At 37.7% G+C, this 20,006-nt stretch overlaps 1 protein-coding gene across 1 annotated transcript in view; it reads right to left on the reverse strand.

Annotated features, from left to right (window-relative positions):
• The window catches only part of LOC113613083 (mucin-19-like), a 39,100-nt gene that overhangs the window by 12,468 nt on the left and 6,626 nt on the right, over window positions 1-20,006 (reverse strand). Inside the window, exons 3-28 of the mRNA XM_027093517.1 lie at window positions 18,221-18,256; window positions 17,076-17,129; window positions 16,106-16,144; window positions 15,626-15,679; window positions 15,471-15,524; window positions 14,887-14,940; window positions 14,694-14,741; window positions 14,406-14,456; window positions 14,214-14,267; window positions 11,347-11,404; window positions 11,160-11,250; window positions 10,650-10,689; window positions 10,354-10,407; window positions 9,238-9,291; window positions 8,482-8,535; window positions 8,288-8,335; window positions 7,993-8,046; window positions 7,299-7,331; window positions 4,031-4,087; window positions 3,528-3,575; window positions 3,227-3,280; window positions 3,004-3,057; window positions 2,639-2,698; window positions 1,684-1,734; window positions 1,506-1,559; window positions 1,235-1,276 (exon numbers count right to left, since the gene is read on the reverse strand). Coding sequence (XP_026949318.1) covers window positions 1,235-1,276; window positions 1,506-1,559; window positions 1,684-1,734; window positions 2,639-2,698; window positions 3,004-3,057; window positions 3,227-3,280; window positions 3,528-3,575; window positions 4,031-4,087; window positions 7,299-7,331; window positions 7,993-8,046; window positions 8,288-8,335; window positions 8,482-8,535; window positions 9,238-9,291; window positions 10,354-10,407; window positions 10,650-10,689; window positions 11,160-11,250; window positions 11,347-11,404; window positions 14,214-14,267; window positions 14,406-14,456; window positions 14,694-14,741; window positions 14,887-14,940; window positions 15,471-15,524; window positions 15,626-15,679; window positions 16,106-16,144; window positions 17,076-17,129; window positions 18,221-18,256 — 1,350 coding nt within the window. The remainder of the gene's footprint in view (window positions 1-1,234; window positions 1,277-1,505; window positions 1,560-1,683; window positions 1,735-2,638; window positions 2,699-3,003; window positions 3,058-3,226; window positions 3,281-3,527; window positions 3,576-4,030; window positions 4,088-7,298; window positions 7,332-7,992; window positions 8,047-8,287; window positions 8,336-8,481; window positions 8,536-9,237; window positions 9,292-10,353; window positions 10,408-10,649; window positions 10,690-11,159; window positions 11,251-11,346; window positions 11,405-14,213; window positions 14,268-14,405; window positions 14,457-14,693; window positions 14,742-14,886; window positions 14,941-15,470; window positions 15,525-15,625; window positions 15,680-16,105; window positions 16,145-17,075; window positions 17,130-18,220; window positions 18,257-20,006) is intronic.

Here is a 20,006-nt window from a genome sequence, read left to right on the forward strand (position 1 = left end):
AGAATATTGAACATGTTAACTTCACTCTGTCAGTCATTTCCATTACCTTGGCTGGAACTTTCTGAGACACCAGTAATTTTGCTCGATATCACAGCAGTGCCTGCAAAGTCAAATGAAGGACATTTCACATCAGACATACCTTCTATAGGTAGCCTCAAAGATCAAAAGCAGGAAGAGAAAGTAAATCAGATGAAAGTCTAGGCCAATGCTGCAGCTAGCCCATAGAGCAACTTTATGAAGTAAAAACAAACAGAAAAAAAACCCTCTGGGCAGATGAAACCCCATGGATTTATAACTTGTTGAAGAAATGCTGGCTGGATTTCAGCCTCTACTCCTCCCTTTAGTAGTGTGCCCTTGTGCACTTTTACACACTTACTTCGGGGCTCTGGTTGGAGCCCAGAAACTCAGAGCAAGAAGACAACCTTAGATGGCTGGAAGAGGACATTCTCTACTGAGATTCTGCCCTATTTCCTGGCCCTTTATCTTTACCTTCAACATTCCCCTAGGTTGAAGCAAAGGCATAGGAGTCAGTAACTGAAAACTCAACAGATATGAACCACTGACACTTACTTTTTTGCATTCCAGCTCCAGTGCTAGTTCCTAAGAAAGGCAAAGAAGACTAAAGTCAGGACTGCTGTGTTGATGTTACAACAGTCAGTAAATTCCAGAGAAAGGCTCTTATTTTTCTAGGCTTAGCTACTTAGAGCCACATATTAAATATTTACTTGCCTGTTTTGGAACTTCCAGGAATACCTGTTGTGCCAGAGGCTATCCCAGTGGTACCTATAGTAAGAGAGAAGGATAAGCCTCACAAAGCATTTCTCACCCTAAGAAGAGTGTGGTATTGACAAGTGTTCCTGTTTCTCTGAAGCAGTAGAAAACTGTTTAAAATTTTTTCTTGCACAAAATGTTAAGCCTAGCATATTTTCCTGTGCACTTTCTCATAACTGCTTGGTCAAATAAAATATAGGAGGAAAAGTCATGCTCCATAGATCTTATTTCTCTAGATCTAGAATCATCTAGAATCTGATATTAAATGAGAGAATATCTGTCCTCTATTTACATGATTTACTTCTAGTGACTTAACTCCCTGGTTTTCCAGCATCAAAAAAAAAAAAAAAAATAAAAAAAAAACAGAAAAAAATTGTCTAAACTTGTGATCAAGGATTAGGCATCTCAACCAAAGCCTTAATTAACAAATTTAGTTGTGTCTATTATAGTGATCTCCATTCACCTTCTTGGCTATTGGTGACTCCTACTGATTCCAGGCTATTGCCTGGCAAAACAAAAGCAGTGAAATTTCAAATAAAGAGTGTGCTTAGAGAATTAAATTACATCTATAGTATGTTCTCTAGAAAAAACCAGGGAGCTAATCTAGGCTGGCCTTATGATATGCTATTAAATTAAAAGAAACCATTTTTAAGTCATGCATTTTCATTCACAACCTGTATGTAGTAAACTCAAATGAAAAAATCATTGAGAATCCAAAATCTGGCAAAACTCACCTGATGAAATTCCTGCTTCAGTGTTTCCAACATATTCTTTAAAAGTTGTGGCTTCTGTAAGAGCAAAGGAGGAAAAATTGAGAAGCTTGAGAGGTTGAAAATATGAAAATTATATAGCAGTGTATGATCTTCTCCCTATGACCATTTAAAGGAGAATTCCTTTTACTATTTGACTTACCTGTTTTGAAACTTCCAGGTGAGGATGTCCTAGAGCCTGTCCCAGTGGTACCTGGGATGGGAGAGAATATAAAGAAGAGGAAATGTGCAGGGATGTCTTTCTTATTAGATGGAGATCATGGTTTAGGACAAATCATGTGTTTCTGTAAAAGAATGCATTCCTTCTCTAGGATTCCTTGTTCCAAAAGGTGAAATAAACATTTTTTTATTGATCTGTTTCATTTCTTGTGGTAAACTCCAGTCTTCTGGGATCCTTCTTTTCTAGAACTAGTATCATGGAGTTGGGTGCCTCTCCCATCTTCACATTTTTAACTTCCCCAACTTCACCCATTTTACTTCTAGTAGATTGGCTCCCTGAAATTATGCTAGTGACTCCTGAAGGTTAAAAAATGGAAAGGATCAAGAATCTTGAAATTTTAATTAATTATTTCAAGACAGTTCTCTCTTTTAATTTCAAAGTTTTATAATTGTAAGGCTAGGCTCTCCAAAAAACAAAATATTAAAAACACATATGTCTCCTGCAAATTCTGGTTGATCCTGTTTGATTTGACATTCTGAATCCCAAAATTAGAAGCAACCTAGTCTCCAGCACTCCAAAACTTTGCCTTATGGATTTGACTTAACCATACTGGCAATTGTTGAGCCCCAACTCCTCCCTTTTTCAGGTCCCTTTGCCTTTGCCCACCTTTGTAGCTCAAGGAATCATGTTTCTGTTTATTTGTCTTCTCTTCTCACTCTATATGCCCATCATAAGGAAACCCACCAGCATCCACAGTTTCAAATATCATTTGTAAGTGAATGACTTGACAAATCTCTATCTCCTATGCAAGCTTCTCTTCTGTGTTCTGGTTGCATTTATCACTCCTGCTGAGCATACTAACTGGACACCTCAGAGCATCTTAAACCCAAACTGTCAACATTTGACCTCACTATATCTTCTATCAGTTATAAATTTTTTCCTTCCTCCTGTATATTCCCAGGTGCGATAGTTGTGCCAGTAGTCACCCTCGTGGTAACTGAAATCACAAGAGGAGAGAATCAATTTATGATTCCCTTTTACTAGGGTTTCAAAGTAGTATTTGGTTTAGCACAAATTATATCAGAAACTTTCTTGCCTTAAGTGTGGCTTCTATTATGCCATTTTATTACAAATGTACAAAAAAGGCAATTCACACGGGGTAAAATATAGGGCAGTTAACATCCTAACAATTTGTACCCAAAGAGAGATTCAGGTAGAATAGAATTCCCCCTAATTTTATTATAGCCAATGTGATATACTTTAAGATGAAGAGAAAAATAATTTTTGACTGTTATTACTCACCTATTTTAATTCTACCCTGGGTGGTTTCACCACTTCCCAAAGAAGTTGTGGCCCCTAAGTGAAACAAAGAAATACTAAATACTGAAGACTCATGTACTCAGAAAAGTTGGGTGGTATCCACTGGGTATGGTAGGGAATGTGTGTTTTTAGGTGCAAGAGTTGAAGGGAGGAGGCTATCTCATTACTGAAGTTCTTTATACTCCCCATTAGGTTATTGCTTTACCTGTGTTAGAGTTTCCAGATGCAACTGTTGTGTCAGAGACTACACTAGTGGTACCTGAAGTAGAAGAGAGAAACAGAGAATCCCAATAGTGATGTATTTAACATCCCAAGAAGAGCATGGCCAACAAGATCTCTGGGACTTGAAAGTAGAAGACTCTTCTTGGGGCTATCCTGTCAAAAGTAGGTGCATTCTCTATTTTTAAATTCAGGGCAACAATAAAAACATTGGCTTATGTCCAGGCCTTGATGATTTGCTTCTTAAGGTTAAATATCAGAGGTCACTGGGCCTCTCCCATATTTACCTATTTCACTTCCAGGACTTGGCCTCTCAGATGTGCCAGTGGTGGCTCCTAATGACAATAAATAAAAACAATATTTGTCTAAATGCATTTAATTGTATAAAGTGAATAAATTCATAACATCCAAAATCAAAAATTTAATAGAACTAAACTTCCAGAGTTACTTCCATCATCTCTGCTTCCCTACTTATAATTATATGGACATATAATGCCTCCATCTCACACCCAGGTAATAGCTTGAATGTCAAAAAGGGAATCCTTTCTGGACTTCTCTCTTAAGAATTACAGTATAAGGTTTATCCCAGAAGAAATGATATAATTTTCATAAATTCAAGCTTCATCCTTTTCTTTGGTTATGCTTCCTTCTCTGAAAGTTGTAGCTTCTAAGAATGAAAAGGTAGAGAGTAGTGAAATCTAATAGAAAGTCATAAAAAGGCATCATGTGCTATTGCTCTAGAACTTGCCCCAAGAAAGAAATTATAGCGCCTGTTTCCCCATTGATTCACCTGTGTTGGAACTCCAAGGTGAGATGGTACTACCACGATACACTCCAGTAGTACCTGAAAACAAAATTGAATGGTATTTGAGAGATTACTACAAGCAACTATATGCCAATAAAATGGACAACCTGGAAGAAATGGACAAATTCTTAGAAATGAAAAACCTTCCAAGACTGAACCAGGAAGAAATAGAAAATATAAACAGAACAATCACAAGCACTAAAATTGAAACTGTGATTTAAAATCTTCCAACAAACAAAAGGCTATAACCAGATGGCTTCACAGGGGAATTCTATCAAACATTGAGAGAAGAGCTAAAACCTATGCTTCTCAAAGTCTTCCAAAATATAGCAGATGGAGGAACACTCCCAAATTCATTCTACGAGGCCACCATCACCCGGATACCAAAACCAGACAAAGATGTCACAAAAAAAGAAAACTACAGGCCAACATCACTGATGAACATAGACACAAAATTCCCCAACAAAATACTAGCAAGCAGAATCCAACAGCACATTAAAATGATCATACACCATGATCAAATGGGGTTTATCCCAGGAATGCAAGGATTCTCCAATATATGCAAATCAATCAATGTGATACACCATATTAACAAATTGAAGGAGAAAAACCATATGGTCATCTAAATAGATGCAGAGAAAATTTTGACAAAATTCATCACCCACATATGATAAAAACCCTCCAGAAAGTAGGCATAGAGGGAACTTACCTCAACATAATAAAGCCATATATGACAAACCCACAGCCAACATCATCCTCAATGGCAAACAACTGAAACCATTTCCACTAAGATAAGGAACAAGACAAGTTTGCCCACTCTCACCACTACTATTCAACATAGTTTTGGAGGTTTTAGCCACAGCAAATCAGAGAAGAAAAGGAAATAAATGGAATCCAAATCAGCAAAGAGGAAGTAAAACTGTCACTGTTTGCAGATGATGTGATACTATACATACAGAATCCTAAACATGCTACCAGAAAACTACTAGAGCTAATCAATGAATTTGGTAAAGTAGCAGGATACAAAATTAATGCACAGAAATCTCTTGCATTCCTATACATTAATGATGAAAAATCTGAAAGAGAAATTAAGAAAACACTGCCATTTACCATTGCAACATAAAGAATAAAATACCTAGGAATAAGCCTACCTAAGGATACAAAGGACCTGTATGCAGAGAACTATAAGACACTGGTGAAAGAAATTAAAGATGATACAAACAGATGGAGAGATATACCATGTTCTTGGACTGGAAGAATCAACATTGTGAAAAAGACCATACTGCCCAAAACAATCTACAGATACAGTGTAATCCCTATCAAACTACCAATGCGATTTTTCACAGAACTAGAATAAAAAATTGCACAGTTTGTATGAAAACACAAAAGACCGTGAAGAACAAAAGCAATCTTGAGAAAGAAAAATGGAGGTGGAGGAATTAGGCTCCCTGACTTCAGAATATACTACAGTAATCAAAACAGTATGGTACTGGCACAAAAATAGACATATAGATCAATGGATAAGGACAGAAAGCCCAGAGATAAAGGAGTCAAGAATACAGAATTCAGAAACAACAGCCTCTTCAATAAGTGGTGCTGGGAAAACTGGACAACTACATGTAAAAGAATAAAATTGGAACACTGCCTAACACCATGCACAAAAATAAACTCAAAATGGATTAAAGACCTAAATGTAAGGCCAGAAACTATCAAACTCATAGAGGAAAACATAGGCAGAACACTCTGTGACATAAATCACAGCAAGATCCTTTTTGACCCACCTCCTAGAGAAATGGAAATAAAAACAAAAATAAACAAATGAGACCTAATAAAACTTCAAAGTTTTTGCACAGCAAAGGAAAGCATAAACAAGACCAAAATACAACCCTCAGAATGGGAGAAAATATTTGCAAATGAAGCAACTGACAAAGGATTAATCTCCAAAATATACAAGCAGCTCATGAAGCTCAATATCAAAAAAAAAAAACAACCCAGTCCAAAATTGGGCAAAATAACTAAATAGACGTTTCTCCAAAGAAGATATACAGATTGCCAACAAACACATGAAATGATGCTCAAAATCACTAATCATTAGAGAAATGCAAATCAAAACTGCAATGAGGTATCACCTCACACCAGTCAAAATGGCCATCATCAAAAAATCTACAAACCATAAATGCTGGAGAGGGTATGGAGAAAAGGGAACCCTCTTGCACTGTTGGTGGGAATGTTAATTTATACAGCCACTATGGAGAACAGTATGGAGGTTCCTGAAAAAACTAAAAATAGAACTACCATACAACCCAGCAATCCCACTACTGGGCATATACCCTGAGAAAACCATAATTCAAAAAGAGTCATGTACCACAATGTTCATTGCAGCTCTATTTACAAGAGCCAGGACATGGAAGCAACCTAAGTGTCCACTGACAGATGATGGATAAAGAAGATGTGGCACATATATATAATGGAATATTACTCAGCCATAAAAAAGAAGTGAAATTGAGTTATTTATAGTGAAGTGGATGGACCTAGAGTCTTTCATACAGAGTGAAGTAAGTCAGAAAGAAGAAAACATTTGCCATATGCTAACACATATATATGGAATATATAAAGGTTCTGAAGAACCTTGGGGCAGGACAGGAATAAAGATGCAGATGTAGAGAACGGACTTGAGGACATGGGGAGGGGGAAGGGTAATCTGGGGTGAAGTGAGAGAGTGGCATGGACATATATACATTACCAAATGTAAAATAGATAGCTAGTGGGAAGCAGCTGCATAGCACAGGGAGATCAGCTCAGTGCTTTGTGACCACCTAGAGGGGTGGGATAGGGAGGTTGGGAGGGAGACACAAGAGGGAGGGGATATAGGGATATATGTATACATATAGCTGATTCACTTTGTTGTACAGCAGAAACTAACACAACATTGTAAAGCAATTATACTCCAATAAAGATGTTTTTTAAAAAAATTGAATGGTATCATTATGTCAATTTTATTCCTACAATAAGAAGAGCGTATTCTAGAATAGAATGGGGAAACTACAGAATTCTTTATTACGTTAAAATGTTGTTTTCAGGGATAGCTTTTTCCAGAGTTTTTAATATTTTTTTCTAATGTAATATTTCATCCCAATAAAAATTTGGTGGGGGGAAGGTGCAATGTTGGGTGGTTGTGGGAGTCTCAATGATAACTATTCCTTTCTCTGGGATCAATGTCAGTGAAACAAATGTAGTTTCCTTTACTTATCTGTTTGAATGCCAGTGACTTCACTACTAGATCCCCCTAGAAGAATGAACAGTGAAAGGTTGATTGCCCATTGAATTTTCATCTGGGTAAAGTATTGATGTTACTGAAATTTTAATGTGCAAGAAAAGTTTAGACATGTGACAAAGAAATCTAGTGAAATAGTGTGGTAGTAGTAACAGAGGAGCATAGCTAAGTGGATGGACCTTGAAGCCAGATGGCCTGAGTTGAAATCTGCTGTTTATTTGCTGTGTGACCTTGCACACTTTAGTTAATATCTCTGAGCCATAGATTTTCTTATCTGTGAAAACAGTAGTACTTACCTCACAGTTTGGTGTGAGGGAAAAGAAATAATAATAAGTTGTAGAATAGTTCCTGGCACATAGTTAGTGTTCAAAAGAGTTAGCTATTATTGCTATTGTAAGTGAAAAGTGGAGAGGTTATGAAGCTTGTGTGCTGACATGTATATATTCCAGTTTCTGTGGTCCCACTGTCTCCAGAGGGTGTACTAGCTTCTAAGAGAGAAGAAAAGTAAAAAAAAAAAAAAGTAAGATGAAGAGGATTTAGCATTCTGAGAAAAGTTAAGCATTCAGGAAAGTTAAGCATTCTAAGAAAAAACTTTCTTGATAACAGCACCATGAAAGATACTTTACTAGTAGAGATTTTCTTGTGGAGAATTCTCTCCAGTTGGTTGTCTCACCTGTGTTTGAACTCCTAGGTTCAAGTGTAGTGCCAGAAGCTACCCTTGTGGTACCTGCAACAAAAAGAGAAGTGGTGACTTTTCATCCCATGGGGGACTCTGATCATCTTTTGGGCTTTTTCAAATGCTTGTGAATTATTTGTGTTCTCTTATGCATAGTTTTAATTCCCAAATCAAACAAAGATGCAAATTCCTCAGCATAGGAGACCCCTCTTCTGGAATTTAATGGTAGTAAGATAGGGGTTATTCATGCTCTGCTTTCTTGTTCTTCTGGCCCCCTTCCCACCATAGTCACCTAATGTGTTTCCAGTTTCTTCATTTATTGATACTCCAGTGGTAGCTCCTAAGAGGATGAAAATAGGAAAACTTTTGAATGTAACATAGACAGTTATTGGGATAAGCACTGCACATTTCAGCCACTTTTGTACTCAAGGAAGAATCTAATGAACAGAGGTCAATTTTCTGTGTTCATTGTAGCCTTCTGTTTACCTGAAATAGAACCCTCTGGGACTGTCTTTCCATCATTTAATTTCGTGGTGATACCTAAAATGGCAAATAGAAAAAACTTTCTAGATATTTATCACTTCTACTTTCATTTGCAGGGATCTACATGTATGAGGCTGGACAACGGAAAGAGAGGGACTTCAAAAATCTGCCCAAATTGATTCAAAATCAAGTAACAAAAGAAAACATTGTTGATCTGAGATGAGAGTTCCTAAAAAGTTCCAAGAAACTGTCCTGCAAGAAACAAAAAGCACGGTTGACCATTGAACAAGGTGGGGGTTAGGAGTGCCGACTCTCTTCATAGTCAAAAAATCCATGCATAATTTACAGTTGGCCCTCTGTATCCACAGATACTCCATATCCATGATTCCACATCCGTGGATTCAACCAACCACAGACTATGTGGTAACAATAATATTTACTATTGAAAATAACCCACATATAAATGGACCTGTGCAGTTCAAACCCACGTTGTTCAGGGTCAACTGTAATTTATCAACCAAAATTCTCACACACACATACACAATAATTCTCATCTATTTTCCATTCCACTACAGAAGTTCTAATGACTCCAGTGGAAGTTGTGGCTTCTGTAAATAAAAAAAGAAGAAATGGATAAAAGAGGATTTAGGAAGAAGGGAAAATAGGCTATGATGTTCTTATGTGAGAAGATCAGTGTGAAAGACATTTTTGCCACCTTATTTCTAGAAAGGATGCTTTCTTTACAGCTTGTTAGCCTACCGATATTGGAACTTCCAGGTTCAACAGTGGTACCTGAGGCCATACCCTTGGTACCTGAAATGAGAAGAACATGGGATTATCATACAGAATCTTCCACATCGAGGTAATCTGAGTATCAAATCAATGTATAAAAATAAATGTATATTTCCAGGGCCATATCATTCAGTGTTACATTGTGCATGGCAGCTTCCAGAAACACTGTTCACAGAGACCGTTTTATCCAGATGGCAGACCTGTAAGCACGCCGTTTCACTGGCCTTTCTACTCCTGGATTGAATCACGTGTGTTTTTCTCGTATATCAATTACTTCATTCATTCAACAAATATTTACTGAGCTCTGTTGAATACTAGAGATTCATCACTGAATAAATGAAGACTTTTTACTCAAGAAGCCTATTTTCTAGTCGGCCTACTTAGCAAATATAACACAAAATTTTCAGCTAAAAACAGAGGAAGTTTTTCCACATCTACCTGCTTTACTTTCAGTGACTTGATTGTCTGATGTTCCAGAGAGAATTACTAATGGTTGAAAGCAGGAAAAAGATTCTGTGTATGTTATGACCTTTAATCATTCATGGAGGCAACCAACCATTAGGCAATTTAGAATTTAAAGCTCAAGATACAAGTCAAATGGGAGGCAAAGTTTTCTAAGTTCATTTTAGTCATCCTTTTACCTGAGACAGAACCTTCTTGGACAGTGTTGACTCCTGCAGTAATGCCTGTAATATCCAGTGGGTTAGTCTTCCAGGGAATTACTACTCCTACTGCCCTCTTCAGAAATCCACACCACAGTGCCAGGCGTGGGAAAAGGCTGGTCCAGAAACCAGCTGGGGGTTGTGAATCAACAGTATTTTGGGCCCTGCATATTGGCTGGAGGGCCTGCCCTTCCTGTACAATCTCTCTGATCCAGAGGCAAACTCATGATGGTTCTCAACAGCAATGCTAACCTCTGGGAATCCTAGTTCTCACTAATTTCATCACAATGACTCTGAGGCTTTCTAAGGAAGTTTTAGACTCTGGAAAAAAGAAATAAGGAAAGTGGAAAGTATGTTTGGGGATACATATTTCTCCCTGAGGTTAGACAAGGGATGATTGCCTTTGTATCTATTCCATTACCAGTGCTGGAACTTCCAGATGTAATAGCTGGGCTGGAGACTACACCACTGGTACCTGAAATCACAAAGGAAAAGGGATTATATGTCATTTCCTTTACGTTCAAAGAAGAGCTAAGAAGAAAATCATTATGTTTCTTTTCAGTCATTGAGGTCCTATTCTAGGATTCCTCACATATCTTTCCACAAGTACATTTCTTTCAGAAAAAAATTAAGTAAAACTATATTTTCACAATAGAAGTCCTCTTATTCTGAGTATTGGTAAATACCAGGGAGATATTTATATTTTCTCATGTTCACCTGTTTGACTCTCAGAGACCTGGCTCCCTGGTAGAGCAGTCTGAAGAGAAGACAAGACAAAGAGATTGAGTGAGAGACAGAGAGAGATTTAGAGAGAGAGAGAGAGAGAGAGAGAGAGTATTCTGCTGTATATGAATTCAGGGATTTGGGACAATATTAACACTCTGGAATTTGGAAGCTCAGACAAAGATTTCCATAGGGCAGAAATCACTCTGCACTCTGTATTATTTCAGCTAGAAGGAATTGACAAAAAAAAGAGAATTCTTTTTGGATTCTGGCTAATATGCTGGTGATATTTGTAATACCAATGGAGAAATCCCATCCCTTCTTTAGACTTGAAGCAGTGAAGCTCAATTCTGTATTTAATGGATTTTCAAAAAGATTTTATCTCTAATAGCAAACCTATTTTGACTCACTTGCAGTGTCCCTAAATTACACACAAACTTTCTCAAGGAAAGCCTAGAGAGTCCTAAAACTGATGGCCTCAAATCACAGGCTCTTTGTTTTCACCTGTTTGAGCTCCAGTTCTAGTCTCTTCTGTGGAAATTGTGGCCCCTGAGGGAAGAAATAGGATAATGATGAAGTCTGGGAATTTGGAATACTGGGAAGAGATATTGGAGTATTTTTTATTATAGAAGCCCTAAAAGTGAGATCATGACATCTGAGATTAAATATGGGGAATTTCCTTCTTGCTAACCTACCGGTGTTAGAAATTTCAGATGCAATGGTTGTTCCAGACAATTCTCCAGTGATACCTAAAATGCAAAAAGTAAATGTTGCAGTACAGCATTTCCTCCTCAGTTCATCTTGGAATCATCAGTGTGGCCCTAAAGCACTGGTATCCTTTTCTGAAGACTGTCTATGAAAAAAATTGAAAATAAACAATTTTACAGCATTTCATTTCTCAAGTCAGCTTTGGATGGATGTGTTGCACATGGGGTTCCCTTTTACTATGTAGTAAGAGGAAGCAGCAGTAAAAATCACCCTTACCTGTTTTACTTCCAGAGACATATCCACCTGGTGTGCCAGAGGTGCCTAAGTAAGGGAATAAAGTATGGTTTAATCTTTGTAAGAAAGAATCTTTGATATAACTTGGAACATTTTGATAATCAGTTGCCTTCATGAACTTTTCCATTGAGGGGAGATAGAAAATAAATAATAAACATCATGCATAAGTATGGGAGAGATGATAGACAGCAGGCTATGGCAGGAAGGCAAGCTGGGTAAGGAGGATTGGAAGTACTGGGGGAAGGGGTTGGGATATATGCAATATGTATGCATACCTTTTTACAGGAAAAAAAAAATCTTTGTAAACCAGAACACTGAGGACAGCTTGATTGAGACATCTGTGGTCTTGGAATTCCCAGGAAGAATAATTACCCGGGTTCATATGGTACAGTATTGTTGAAGAAGAGGACTGTCATGGAGAGGATGTACAACTAGTTGATCCTAAAGCTAGACCCAGGCAATCAGTGACACCTCGCCCCATTCCCTGGCCTTGGAACTTACGTTCTGACCACAGTTCCCATAGTGGGAGTCATTTTCAAGGATGCAGCCTGGAGAGAGCAATGTGTCATTGAAACCTTCAGGATGGTATACGTGACTGAACCCAGTTAAGGCCTCTACATAAACTTTTAAGATTCTGGCAGGCAGATGCAGAGATCTACTTGTCTTATAGCTGCCCAACACAAGCTTTGCATGTAAGTTCCCTTGCTTGTTAAACCTGCTACCCAGCAACATGGAGTGGTTTGCCTCTTTCTTCAGTCTCACCTTGCCCTTTGTGGATGGAGTCAAGTTTCAGATTTCACCCAGGAAGCTCCTGAGTTTTTGAACCAACAAATATGGCAAGTCCTTCCATCATACTCCTTACCATTCATTTGCTCATTGAAGTGATCCAAATAAAGAAATAATGAGAACCTAGGCCTTGGACTGAAAAACTCACCTCCTGGTAGTCCTCCTTGGGAGGTCTCACTGCCTCTTGTGGAACTTGTGGCTTCTGAGAGAAGAAAAGAAGAAAGGAGTAAAGATTTGGGGTGTGGACAGGACATTCTGGGCTTCCACAGTCTATATCTCCTGAAGGTCCACGTTTAGGACTCCTGACCTGTGTTGGCACTTCCAGGTCCCAGAGTTTTGCCAGAGATGCTCTCAATTGTGCCTGAAATAAAAAAAAAGAAAAAAAAAGGGCTGTGGTCAACTTGTTGCACATCATGAAATGGGCATAGGCTTTTAAAAAAAACTGTTTCTCCCATATACCAGTGAATCAAGAGATCCTCCAGGTATTTCCTTCAAAACATATCATTCCCTTCTCAAATTTATGGAGAAAGTCCTCCAACACTGAGACCCCCTTTTAAGGTCTAGTTAAAGGAAGATAGATTTGAGGGCAAATCACCTGTATAACTATCAGGAATGGGCCCCGTGATGCCCTGATGAAGGCTTGTTAGAACACAAGCAAGAAAAGTTGAAGTGTCTGAACTGAATTTATTGATGTCAAATATTGAACATCTGCTAAAATTTTGCCCAATATGCTGAATATGGAAATTCAAAGAGTTTTGATATATTTCAGACAAGACTTTTTATTAGGAAGACATTAGAAAGTACAAGTAGTGACTCAGCAGTGCTCACCCATGATTATTCCAACTCTTGATGTTCTACTTTCTTCTACAGAAGTTGTGGCCTCTGAGAGAGGGGAAAATGAAAGAGAGATGATTAGAAACCATGCAAGGACCATGGAAAATATGTGGTAGTTCTCCTACACAGGATAGCACTGGAGTAAACTCATCATAGCTGGATCCATGGAAGATTTCCTGCCATTTTGTCGACTCACCTGTGTTGGAACTGCCAAGGGCAACAGTTGTGCCAGGAATTACCTCAGTGGTGCCTGAAACACAAAGGGTCTAAAGTCATCACAGTGACTTGTGTTTGTCTCCTAAAGACCTGCCTCTAGAAGAAATGTGCTATAACAAAGGGTCCTTTCACTGCTTCCTGATGAGGTGAGAGTCATAAACCTTTTCTATGACAAATGCCATTAAAAAAGCAATCAAAATGTTCCCAAGTTGAGGCAACTTTCTCAGACAACCCATTTATTCCAAGACAGGAAAACAAGGTGGTTTTTTCCCAGGTTCACCTGTCACACTCCCAGTTGCTTGACCTCCTGGTACTGCAGTGCTATCTACTGTGGGCCAAAAACCAGAAGAATATTTGAATGCGTCAAGGAAAATACTGAATATCATTATTGATTATTTGAGCAAGAAAACCTTTATATAGATAGGCCTGTTCACATTGCTTTCTCTTCTTCCTAGGTGTGTAATATTCCTTGGTCCCCCTGATGTGTATGCCATCCCAAGGAGAAACCCCTCACACGGATTACACACCAGCCCATCTTTAGAAAGTTACATCTGTGAGGCTAGATGCTAGTATTGAAAGTTCTTCCATAACATGTTAAATCTAAGAAAATCCTAAAAGCCAATGAAAACTACTCTGCAGGAGATCACAACTCCCAACAGGCAAACCTATGGAGAATCATAATTCATGCTAAACCCCAAACTATGAGCAACCCATTTGTACCAGGTCTGAGTCCAGTTACAGGTGTGCCACTGCCTCCTATTAATCTTGTGGCCTCTGAGGAAATAAAGTGATGAATGATGAGTTCTGAGGATTTGGAATATTAAGAAAAGAATGATGCTGATATTTTATCAGAACAGGTCTACTAACTATATTATGAGGTTAATTAGCAAGATTTCCTTCTTGTTAACCTACCTGTGTGGGAACTTCCAGATATGGTTGTCTTAGAGAATTCTCCTGAAGTACCTAAAGTGAGAAAAATAAAGGGATCAACACAGCATTAACTTCCCAGTGAATACTGAAGTAGCTATGCAGCCTTGAATCACTGGAGACCTGTCCTGCAGATCTTTGATTCTGTAGGAAATGAACCATCAATTACTCCCACAGTTTCCTTTCCTGACCCACCTATTGATCATTATTGTTATTAGAGTTCCCTTTCCATAGAGTCACTGAAAGTGAAAGGAGACCTTATGTCACCCTCACCTGTTTCACTTCCAGACCCTGGGCTCCCTAGAGTGGTGACAGAGTTGCCTGAAGGAGGGAAAAGGCAGATGAAGGGTTCGTCTTTCTAAGTTTTACTCATCAATTACTTGAGCTAATTTGATATTCAGATATTTAAAATAGATCTCCTTGACTCTAATACTCTGATAAGGTTAACTTATTTAGTCCATCTTACCTGACATGGAACTCTGTGAACTGCTGCTGGCTCCAGGTAAAACCATGGTGATACCTATTAAAGCAAATAGAGTGAAGCCTCAAAATAAGTATACATTTCATCATTCCACTAGTATGTATTAATCCTCTTCTGTGCAGTATTGTTTTAGGCCCTTGCATATATCAGCAAGCAGAATATTCAAAGATCCCTCCCCTAATGCAAGTTACATTCTAGCAACTGAAGACCAACAGTGAACAATAAACATAATAAATAGGTCGATGTGTTAGATGTTAGTAAGTGTTATGAGAACATGGCAAACCATATAAAAGGATAGGGGACTTGGTAGGCAGGGGCTGGCTAGCAGTCACCCTCATTCATGCCATTCAACAACTAGCTCTGCAAGCCCATGCCTCTGGAAATCCAGATGGAGATATCTGAGGTCATGGAATTCTTAGGCAGACCCAGGTTTGTGACTCTGGCATATTGTGTTCCCAGAGGAAATTCAGGCCCCTTTCCTTTGCCCACTTTCACACTAATGTGTTCACTGCATTCACACAAACAGAGATTTGATGAAAGTCCCAAAGCCTCAGATTAAAAGAGCTCACCTCCTGGAAGTTCTGGTTGGGTGGTCCCACTTCTTCTCGTGGAAGTGGTGACCTCTGACAGAGAAAAGAAAGAAAGGAGTAAAGACTAGGGTGTGGGAAAGTACACACTGTGCTTTTGTCAGAATATATCACCCAAGGTGCCACTGTCCAGATACCTGTGTTGTAACTTCCAGGTTCCAGAGTTTTTCCAGAGACTCTACCTGTAGTACCTAAAACAAGAAAGGGTCAGTGGTCACTAGCTCAATTGCTGTTCACCACGTGATTTAAGTAGGAATCTAAAGTCTCCGTGCAATAGCAAACTATAACCCTGAGACTTTTAGTACAAGTAAGTGATCCATATATGCCCCTTGTAACATGTCTTTCTACAATTTTACTGAGAAAGTGCTCAACTATCAGGTCCCCTTTTTTGGAGGGGAGATAGGAAATTTCTCTCTACATTACCAGTTTATCTATCCTAGTTTGACTTCACAATAGTCTAGTGAAGGCACTTATAAGCTCAGGAAATAAGGAAACTGTCTTGTCTTGTTTTTCTGAATTTGCTCAATATAACATATATAAACAGTGCAGATATATTTTCATAAGATTGTTTTTGTGAAGGTATCATAAAGTTCAGGTATTAGCTTAGCAGGGCTCACCTTTGGCTATTCCAACTCTGGTTGTTTCACTTTCTCCTTCTGTGGGAGAGAAGGAGGAAAGAGTTAACTGGAGAATATTTAAGGATCATGGAAAGGATATGGCAGGAGGTCTGCAAAAGATAGTAACAGAGGAGACATCTAATTTGTGGGAGGACTGTGGAAGATTATATGTCACCTTGTTGACTCACCTGTGTTGAAATTGCCAGGGGCAACAGTTGTGCCAGGGGCTAACTCAGTGGTGCCTGAAACACAAAATGAAATGTAGTCACCATGGTGCTCATGTTTCTTCCCTAAAAGCATGCTTCTAGAAAGAACCTAGGTATATCTTCATAGTATCCAACTGGACTGCTCACTGACTCTTCTCTGTTGATGAGCTCTGTGTAGTTTTTCATTAACCATTTTATTACCAAAGCAATAATAGTGACAATGTTCTCAACCAGAAATACACTTCCTGGCATTCTACATCGAGGAAACAGGGTGGGTTTCTCCCACCCTCTCCTGTCTTACTCCCTATGACTTGGCTTTCTGATGCTACATTGGTTTCAAACAGAAGCCATGAGTGTGCTGAGAACTTGAGACACTGGGAAAATACTGTGCTCTTCATCACTTCCTTGTGAAAAGCATACATCTACGTGGGACAGACATGTTTCCTAGGTTCCTGTAACTCTTCTCAGTTTCTCAGGAATACAAAGTTTTCTCACTCTTCCCTTGTCAAAGCTCATGATATATGTAAATCCACAGGAGAAGTGTTTCATAACAATTACTACAATCCCAACTTCAGGATTACAGCTACGACTCTAGACTGTTATTTAGCAACTTTTCAGAAAAAAAATTCAAAACTGAAAAATAATTAATTTGCCTAAAATGCAGTATTGGTAGAGTAAATATGAACTGTTCTCCAGAAATTCTCTCTAGGATATCCTGTGTCATAATTAGTGGTAATAACAAGACAGGAGCTGCTCCTTCTCACCTGTCTGGAATCCAATTCCAGCAGTACCAGTATCTTCTCTGGATGTTGTAGCCTCTGAGGTAGAAAATAGGAGAACAGTAAATTCTGGGCATTTGGGATATGGGGAAGAGGCATTTAGTATTATTTTTTCACAGCAGCCCTACAAAAAGCTTCATGTCCTGAGTGCCTATAGCGGTGTTCTTATTATTATTTCAGCCTTACCTGTGTTGGAAATGCCTGTCTTAAAGGATCTCTCAGGTTTCTGGTAGTAGGTAATGAGTGACAACAGAGTGATGCATATTGAATGGTCCCCATTCCACAAAGGTAGAATCTAGTGGATCAGGTGGGCAAGTATCAAAATCAAACACCTTATCAGATAAGGACCAGAAAGGGATTTTATACCAGTGAACAAAATAAGAAAAAAATGTCTGTCCTCATGGAGGTTATACTCAAATGGAAATGCTAAAAGAATGCAGAGGGGGAACAATTAAGAAAAAGTGGAACATTCTAAAAAATAAATTTCTTTTGCATATCTTTTAAAACTGTTAAATTTAAAAGAGACACCAGGATGCAATAAAAGCTAAAAAATTTAATGGAAATGATAGGTGACAAATAATATGCTGAGAAATATGGAACTGCCTTTTTATTTAATAAAGAGTGTATTTCTAGAGTCATTTTTGTTTATTTGATTGATTCTGTAAGTTTGTACACAACCAGTGCAGAATTTAACAATTATATATAAGATTCAATGTCTTTGGTATGATTTAAGAAGGTATAAAAATAGAAAAAGCAAGAGCCCTATGCTACCAAAATCTAATTTGAAGTTTATGTTTTATTAATCTGATAAATTAAGACTTCTCTTATCATATTTTTGATTCTAGTTACTGTAACACCATTTTTTTTCAAATCCACATTTATAATGTGACATTTTTTCATCTGTTACTTCAGGCTGCTTAAATGGCACTAAATTTAAAAATACAAATATATTTATAAATGTACATTTTTATTTAACTCAATTCATACAGATTAATTTGTATTAGGTTAAAATTTGAGAAGAATATAACAGTCCCTTAGATATTTTTCAGTGTTCAAGTAGAAAAATTAGAAATATTATTTCAAGGCACATTGTGAAAAAGCATAATTTTGTCATTTTAATATCAACTTACCTACAACAGGTTCTGGTGGAATTGCATTATCGGAGCCTAATAAAGAAAAATTAAATTCATGTTTCAATTAAATAATATATTTGAATTTTATTTTTAAAATTCACCACAATGGGGCTTCTCTGGTGGCGCAGTGGTTGAGAGTCCGCCTGCCAATGCAGGGGACACGGGTTCGTGTCCCGGTCCGGGAAGATCCCACATGCCGCGGAGCGGCTGGGCTCATGAGCCATGTGCTCCACAACAGGAGAGGCCACAACAGTGAGAGGCCCGTGTACCAAAAAAAAAAAAAAAAAAAAAAAAAATTCACCACGATGTTTCAAATGCCATGATATATAAATTTTTTTATTAAAAAACAGAAATATATTATTTCCACAAAGACTCATCTTAGAAATTCTATTCAGGGTGAGAGATCTCTTGGGAGATAAATTGTAAAGTGCTCTTTTAAGAAATCATCTATGAGTTACAAATTATCAAACTAAAAACAAAGGCATTGCCCTTTTCCCAAATAAAATGTTTACACATATGTAATTCTTCTTTGGTTCCATTTAAAGACTAAAGTCTTGAACTTGGAAAATGCAAAAAAAAAAAAAAAAAAAAAAAAAAGATAAAATACATACGGTGCCTAGGAGTCACATATTAGTAACTATGGAATTAATTTATAATTATTATGTTCAATATATAATATGAAGCATGGCAATTCATTTAGGTTAGCATAACCATAGATTAAACAGATAATATTATACATTTAGTCTGAATCAAATTATCAAATTAATTATTTTCTAGTGATTAGTTTGTAAAATAATTTTACATAAGGGGAGTTTGTAAGAGTAGTTAGAATAAACATAGGATAAATCTTTACCAGAAAAAGAAAGAATAAGCAAGCTATTCTTTAAATATTGGACAATTTATTCACTAAAACCTAGGTTCTCTTAGATAACCTGCAAATTGAGAAATGAAGTTTTTCCCACTATATTCGATATGAGTATATTGGGTTGGCCAAAAAGTTCATTCGGGTTTTTCCATATACGATGCTACAGAAAAACCCGAATGAACTTTTTGGCCGACCCAGTGTTACTAGTCTAGAAACTTGATAATATATTATAGGCTTGAATAAATAGTCCATTTATTGTTAAGAAAAAATTGTCTTATAAGTATTTGTGAATTTTATGTCATGTTGTAATAACTGTAAAAAGAAATAAAGAGATAAAATTTTGATTTGCAAAACAATAGTATTATAGTTTTCATAAATGCCTCAAATCTTGTGATTTCAGAATGGCAAAATGCCAAAGTTTCTCAACATATTAAAAATGTTATACTTCTTTTTATTATCTGCTGCTGTAGTTTTTATAGTTAGAAATGGGGAAAATTTAATCTATGTAAATATTAAATGCAAGCTTTTATTAATGGGTCACTAAGGATCATTGTATATTTCCTTAGTGAAGGATGCCCTTGTGGTAAAGAGCACACTGTGGAGTCAGTAAACAATGGATAAAAATATTGTCTCCACATGTAAATTGATACAGCCACTATGGGGAACAGTATGGAGGTTCCTTAAAAAACTAAAAATTGGGCTTCCCTCGTGGTGCAGTGGTTGGGAGTCCGCCTGCCGATGCAGGGGACACGGGTTCGTACCCCGGTCTGGGAGGGTCCCGCATGCTGCAGAGCAGCTGCGCCTGTGGGCCATGGCTGCTGAGCCTGCGTGTCTGGAGCCTGGGCTCCACGACGGGAGAGGCCACAGCAGTGAGAGGCTCACGTACAGCAAAAAAAAAAAAAAAAAAAAAAAAAAAAA

Source organism: Aethalodelphis obliquidens, unplaced genomic scaffold (genome assembly GCF_003676395.1).
Source record: "Aethalodelphis obliquidens isolate GAN/ISIS:26980383/991018 unplaced genomic scaffold, ASM367639v1 scaffold84, whole genome shotgun sequence".
Lineage (NCBI taxonomy): Eukaryota > Metazoa > Chordata > Mammalia > Artiodactyla > Delphinidae > Aethalodelphis > Aethalodelphis obliquidens.